Source organism: Pipistrellus hanaki, assembly GCF_964339955.1.
Source record: "Pipistrellus hanaki genome assembly, chromosome: 15".
Lineage (NCBI taxonomy): Eukaryota > Metazoa > Chordata > Mammalia > Chiroptera > Vespertilionidae > Pipistrellus > Pipistrellus hanaki.
In genome coordinates this window covers 50,265,824-50,272,899 of record NC_140517.1, presented here as the reverse complement: position 1 = coordinate 50,272,899, position 7,076 = coordinate 50,265,824, and the positions used below count along the sequence as shown (strand labels likewise).

The window sequence follows — 7,076 nt, the reverse complement described above, 5'->3', positions numbered from 1 at the left end:
GCTTTTCTGCTCAACCTTAGGGACCCTACACATGGCTCTGCTGGGGCGTCCCCACCAGCTCCTCCTCCCTATTCCTAACCCTGGGCGTTTACCCTGCAGGTTTCAGCCGAAAGGCAGCTGCCGCCTCCAGGAAGTCCTCAGGGATTCCTCTCTGGGAGGGAGACTGGCTCTGTGTCCGCCGCCTCCTCCTCCTCCTCCTCCTTCTCCTCCTCCTCCTCCTCCTCCTCTGCCAGGTGAGCTCCCTGCAGACAGGGCCCCGGGCCTCTGCCGCTCCAGCACCAAGGACAGATCCAGCCCACAGTAGGTGCTCAGGACACACCTGGTGGCTTCGGGTCACGGGAATACAGGCAGCAACATACGTGCACAGCCGCCTGTGGCCTATACAGTAGATGCTCAGCTAACACGGATTGCTCAGGACTGAGTGGATCTGCCCGGCTTCTCACCAGGGGGAAACTGAGGCTTGGAGAAGAGAAGCCCTTGCTGGGGAAGGCTGGAGTCAGGTTCTAGTCCAGGGTGTCCAAGCCTCTGTCAGTCCTTCATTCATCCCCCCCCCCCCTGCACCCCCTCCCCCAGCACAGAGTCTGGCAGAGGCCGGACCTGATAAATGTGTGTTTGTGGAAGGAATGAATGACCATGTGTTTTGAGGGGAGAGAGGAGCTTGATCCAGCCTCCCAGGCTCCCAGGCCCTCAGAGGGCTCCTCCCTCTGGGAGACCAGAGGCCAGGCCCCCTAGCCCCCCTCCACTCCCCCTCCTCGTCCCCCACCTCCCCTCCTCCTCCTCCTCCTGCTTCCGGCTCCCAGCCAGTCTTTCCTCTCCCAGGCTGGGCGAGGAGAGGCGGGTTTCCGGGGGGAAGGCTTAGGCGGTGACACCGAGCCCAGCCTCCTCCACCCGCCCCCCTGCACGCTGCGCCCGGGCCCTCCCTCCCCGCCACCGCCGTCCACTCGGCCGGCCGCGGGGAAGGAAGAAAGGCGCCCAGGAGGCCGAGGGAGGTAAGCGCGGGGCGCCCCGCGATCGGGCCGGGGGCGGGCCCCCCGGTGCAGGGACCCGCACGGCCGCCTCCCTCCCGGCCCGATTCTGCAGATCGTGCCCGCGGGGACGGCAGGGGGCCCCGCCTGGCGATCGCCCCCTCCCCGGGGGTGGGGGAGTTAGGGACCCCCGGCAGCCCCCTCGGGGTGAGGGGCTGGCCCTCTGCTCGCTCCTCCCGGGCAGCTGGGCCCCGGCCCCGGCCTCTCCCTCGTTGTTGGAGCCCAGCCCCCTCCTCCGCGCCCAGCCCCTGGGGCCCAGGACCCCAGCCCTGCACGCCCCGGGGAGGGGGTGGGGTGGGGGTGGGAGTGGGGGTTGGGGGGTCTGGATGCTGCATTCCAGGCGCCTCCAGAGCCCCCGGAACCCCGGCCCCGGCCCCAGCCCCACCCCCCAGCCCCCGGAGTCGGGCCCCCAGAGCGCCCTCCCTCCGGGCTCAGACCCAGCGTCCTCCTCCCCGCGCCCCTCCCCGCGCCCCTCCCCGCCCAGCACCTGGGCGCGCACACCCTCTTCCGGGGCCTCCCACCCCAGCCCCTGCAGCCCTTCCCACGGCGGGGCCCGGGGGATCAGCAGCCGCTGACTTTGTATCCTTCTGTCTTCAATTCTGTGTCCGTCTGTCTGGCTCTCCTCCCCGCCCCCCCCCCCCCCCATGGTTCTGGCCTGTTTGTACCTTCTGTCTGTCTGTCTGTCTGCCTGTCTCTTCCCCTGCCCCCCATGGTTCTGGCCTGTTTGCACTCTCTGTCTGTCTGTCTGTCTGTCTCTCCCCCTGCCCCACATGGTTCTGGCCTGTTTGCTCTCTATCTGTTTAAACCTCTTTGTTTTCTCTTCATCTCTGTCCCTGTGGGGTGTCCTGATCTCCGGGGGCCCCCATCCTGTCCCCCTACTTCCCCTGCCCTGTCTCTCCATCTCCACTTCTCTGTCTCTGTCTCTGCCTCTTGTCTCTGTTGCTCTCTCCTCCTCTCTCGGGCTGAATACCTGCCCCCTTCACTTCCATCAGCGCCCCTACTTCTTCCTCACGCCTTCCCCCCTCTGTCCCCCCTCTGTCCCCCCCTAGACCCCCCCTCATCTCCCCATCTCTCCTCTCTCCCGCAGGCATGGATCCGCAGCCCCCGCCACCCGCCCAGGGCAGCCCGCCTCACCGCGGCCGGGGGGGCCGGGGCCGGGGCCGCGGTGGCCGTGGCCGGGGCCGGGGCCGAGGCCGGGGGGCCCGGGGGGCCGCCGGCGCCCCCCGCGCGCCCCTGCCCTGCCCCACGTGCGGCCGCCTCTTCCGCTTCCCCTACTACCTCTCCCGCCACTGGCTGAGCCACTCGGGGCTGCGGCCGCACGCCTGCCCGCTGTGCCCCAAGGCCTTCCGCCGGCCCGCGCACCTCGCCCGCCACCTGCGCGGCCACGGCCCGCAGCCGCCGCTGCGCTGCGCCGCCTGCCCCCGCACCTTCCCGGAGCCCGCGCAGCTGCGGCGCCACCTGGCCCAGGAGCACGCGGGCGGCGAGGCGGGGCTGGACCCGCAGGACCCCGCCGACGGCGACGGCGCTGCGGCCGCCACTGAGCCGCCCGGCCCCGCCGGCCCCAGGGCCGCCCCGGAGGAGCAGGAGCAGCAGGAGGAGGAAGAGGAGGAGCAGGAGGAGGCCGCGTGGCCGGACACGTGGGCCGCAGGGGAGCCGGACGCGCCCCCCGCGCGCGCCGATGCCCGGGCGTCGGGGGCGGCGGAGGCGGAGGCCGCGGAGGCCGCGGAGGCCGGGGCGGCGGCCGAGCTGCGGGCCGAGCTGGCGCGGGCGGCCGGGCGGCAGGAGGAGAAGCAGGTGCTGCTGCAGGCTGACTGGACACTGCTGTGCCTGCGCTGCCGCGAGGCCTTCGCCACGAAGGGCGAGCTGAAGGCGCACCCGTGCCTGCGCCCCGAGGGCGAGCAGGAGGGCGAGGGCGCGGGGGGCCCGCCGCCGCGCCCCAAGCGCCACCAGTGCCCCGTCTGCCTCAAGGCCTTCGCCAGGCCCTGGTCGCTGTCCCGCCACCGCCTGGTGCACTCCACCGACCGCCCCTTCGTGTGCCCGGACTGCGGCCTGGCCTTCCGCCTGGCCTCCTACCTCCGCCAGCACCGCCGCGTGCACGGCGCGCTCAGCCTGCTCGCCCCGCTGCCCCCGCGCAGGGACGACCGCGCGGCGGGCGCACGGACCTCGGGGAAGGGGCCCGACGGCGGCGGCGAGGGCCAGGCCGGCCCCGAGGGGGCGGGAGAAGGCGGCGGCGGGCAGAACGGGGGCGACGCGGCCCCGGGGACTCGGCCTCCCGCCGCCGCCGCCGGGGAGCCCCGCTTCTGGTGCCCCGAGTGCGGCAAGGGCTTCCGGCGCCGCGCGCACCTGCGGCAGCACGGGGTCACCCACTCCGGGGCGCGCCCCTTCCAGTGCGTGCGCTGCCAGCGCGAGTTCAAGCGCCTGGCCGACCTGGCGCGCCACGCGCAGGTGCACGCGGGCGGCCCGGCCCCGCACCCCTGCCCGCACTGCCCGCGCCGCTTCTCGCGCGCCTACAGCCTCCTGCGCCACCAGCGCTGCCACCGCGCCGAGCTGGAGCGCGCGGCCGCGCTGCAGGCGCTGCAGGCCCAGGCCCCGCCGTCCCCGCCCGCGCCCTCGGGGCCCGGCGGCGAGGAGGGCCTGCCCCTGCCCCTCGCCCGCATCAAGGAGGAGCCGCCCTCCCCGGGGAGCCCGCCCCGCTCCCCGCCGGCGCCCCCCGTCTTCCTCAGCGCCTCCTGCTTTGACAGCCAGGACCACTCGGCCTTCGAGGAGATGGAGGAGGACGAGACGGACAGCAAGGCGCTCCTGCGCGGGGGCTTGGGCGGCCTGGCCTCCTGACCCTCGCCCCTTCGGCTGCCCCTCTCCCCCGTCCCCGCCCCCTGGTTTGCAATAGGGAGGAGAGAGGTGGAAGGAGGGGGGTCCCTCCTCCACGTGCCCGCCGCCCCTCCCAGCCCTGACACTAAGGAGGGGCCGCGCGCCCCTCCCTCGCCCTTCCCCGCCGCCCCCAGGCCCCTCGGGAACTGCCCCCCCCCCCAGCTCACGTGGGAGGCGGGGTCCCTTGGAAAAGGAGGGGTAGGACCTGGGCCAGAAGGATGGAGACTGGGGGACCCCCCACCCTCCCACCCGCCGCCCCGTTTGTACACACTGGACACAGCCAGGCCTCGGGGGTCCCCAGTGAGCTAAGGTCCGCCCTGTCCCTCTGTCTGTCTGTGAATAAATGTGAGTTCGTGAAGGAGTGAGGCTGTCTGTGGGGTGAGGTGGGAGGGAGGGGGCATGGTGGGGGAGGGTCTGGGGGAGCCAGGGTCCAGCCCGCGGTCTGTGGAGGTGGGTTCCCCGCGGGGAAGGGTGCAGCGTTTGGCGGAAGGAGACGCCGGAGACGCAGGAGAGGGAGAAGGGGTTACCATCGCTCCCAGGTAGCAAACCCGGCCCTGTGCCGGGCTCTGAGGATCCCAGAGGAAGCCGCCACCCTCTCCGAGGAGCTAGAATTGTTTTAAAAAATACTTTAAAAATATGTTCTTATTGATTGAGAGAAAGAGAGAGAGAGAAGCATCCATTGGCTGCCTCCCACGTGCACCCTGCCTGGGGATCGAGCTGGGGGCCAGGGCTGGAATTCTAATTTTTAAAAGCTTTTATTGATTGATTAAGAGAGAGAGATGTCCCATTATTCCACGTACTGATGCATTCATTCACGCATTACTTGATTGACTCTTGTCTGTGCCCTGATTGGGGAATCGAACCTGCAACCTTGTATATCAAGATGATGCTCTAGCCCTAGCGGGTGTGGCTCAGTGGATAGAGCGTCGGCCTGTGGACTGAAGGGTCCCGGGTTCGATTCTGGTCAAGGGCACATGCCCGGGATGCAGGTTCGATCCCCAGTAGGGGGCGTGCAGGAAGCAGCTGATCAATGGCTCTCTCTCATCATTAATGTTTCTATCTCTCCCTCTTCCTCTCCCTTCAACTCTGAAACCAATAAAGATATATATATTTAAAAAAAAAAAAAAAAAGATGATGGCCAAAACTGGTTTGGCTCAGTGGATAGAGCGTCGGCCTGTGGACTGAAGGGTCCCGGGTTCCATTCTGGTCAAGGGCACATGCCCAGGTTGAGGGCTCGATCTCCATAGGGGGCGTGCAGGAGGCAGCTGATCAATGTTTCTACCTCTCTATTCCTCTCTGTGAAAAAAATCAATAAAATATATTTAAATTAAAAAAAAAAAAAGATGATGCTCTGACCACCTGAGCTACCCGCCAGGGTGGAGCCAGAGCCCGGACCTCTGTCCAGGACGGGGTAGCCAGGAGCCGCAGGTGGCTGTCCCCATTCCAGTGTGGGGTGACACATTTAAGATAAAACAGAGTAAGACGAAAGGTCCCAGCCACATTACTGCAAGCGCCAGGAGTCCCCTGTGGCCGGGGCCACGCGGACGGACAGCCCGGATCCAGAATGTTCCATCATCCAGGACAAGCTGCCTGCGATGGCCACCGATGGGCAGTCCGGCCTCGGGCACCCAGGATCCCGCAGGGCTGGGGCGGACAAGTGAGGGGCGGGGGGGGGACCTGCTGGGGTCAGCTTCTGACCTGAATGTGGGGTGCGGGGTGGGGGGGTAGGGGGGCAGCCCGGGTGAAGGCCGTGAGGGGGCGGGCTCTGTATGTTAGAGAAAGAAGGGGACTGGGGTGGAGACGGTCATTTTCTACAAATCCTCCGAGTGCTTATATTTGGGCTGTTTTATTTTATTTTTATTTAATGCTTTGACTGATTTTTGTTTTGTTTTTTATTTTTTAATCTATCCCATGTGATTGTATTTTATTTTTAAATATATTTTATTGATTTTGTACAGAGAGGAAGGGAGAGAGATGAGAGAGAGTCATCGATCAGCTGCCTCTTGTACATCCCCTACTGGGGATATGCCTGCAACCAAGGTACATGCCCTTGACTGGAATCGAACCCGGGACCCTTCAGTCCCCAAGCCGACGCTCTATCCATTGAGCCAAACCGGTCTCGGCAATGCTTTGATTGATTTTTAGAGAGAGCAGAAGGGGGAGGGATAGAAACATTGATGAAAGAGAAACATCCTCGGTGGGCTGCCTCCTGCTCGCCCCCTACTGGGGGGATGGAGCCTGCAACCCAGGCAGGTGCCCTGACCGGGAATCCACCTGTGACCTCCTGACCTCCCGGTTCCTGGGTCTGCGCTCAACCCCTGAGCCACAATGGCCGGCAGTGTGTGTGTGTGGATGGTGTGTGTGTGGAGAGTGTGTCTGTGTGTGTATCTGTGTGAGTGACTGTGTATTTGTGTGTGTGTGTGTGGTGTGTGTGTGACTGTGTATGTGTGTGACTGTGTATGTGTGTGTGGTGTGTATGTGTATGGTGTCTGTATGTGTGACTGTGTTGTGTGTGTGGTGTGTGTGTGATTGTGTGGTGTGTGTGATTGTGTATGTGTGTGACTGTGTATGTGTGTGTTGTGTGTATGGTGTGTGTATGTGTGTGTGACTGTGGTGTGTGTGTGTGTGTGGTGTGTGGTATGTGTGTGTGGAGTGTATATCTGTGTGTGTATCTGTATATTTGTGTATGTGTGTGTGGTGTGTATGTGATTGTGTGTTGTGTGTATGTGTATGGTGTGTGTGTGTGTGTGTGTGTGTGTGTGACTGTGTTGTGTGTGTGTGTGTATGTGAGAGAGAGACAGTTTTCCGGCCCCGGGACAGGGTGCAGAGGGCTGTGCCCAGTCTTCCCGAACCCCCCCCCCATGCCTCTGCACAGACCCTGCCTCCCCCACCCGGCCAGCTCCCCCCCCCCCCCCGCCCCCCGTTGTCAGCGTCAGGCGGGCGGCAGAGGCTGGCAGCCCTGTCCAGGCTCCGGAGGGAGGCGTCCCCAGGGGACAGGGAGAGGGGAAGCGGGGAGGGGAAGGGGAAGGTAGCGGAGGGGGGGGGCTCACCCCAGCCGCTCAGTCCCGTTGAGCTGTGGGCGTGGGGCCTGCACACAGGGAGCTCTCAGCACGGGCCTGTCACACACACACACACACACGGGCTGAGGCTGGGCACGCACACACACACACACACACACACACA

At 65.7% G+C, this 7,076-nt stretch overlaps 1 protein-coding gene across 1 annotated transcript; it reads left to right on the top strand.

The window, feature by feature from the left end:
* The first annotated feature begins 848 nt into the window (after positions 1-848).
* On the top strand, positions 849-3,972 carry ZNF579 (zinc finger protein 579). Its single transcript, XM_084906399.1, has 2 exons — positions 849-989; positions 2,113-3,972. The coding sequence occupies exon 2, from the start codon at positions 2,115-2,117 to the stop codon at positions 3,855-3,857; it is 1,743 nt and encodes a 580-aa protein (XP_084762525.1). The 5' UTR covers positions 849-989; positions 2,113-2,114; the 3' UTR covers positions 3,858-3,972.
* Positions 3,973-7,076: the final 3,104 nt, after the last annotated feature.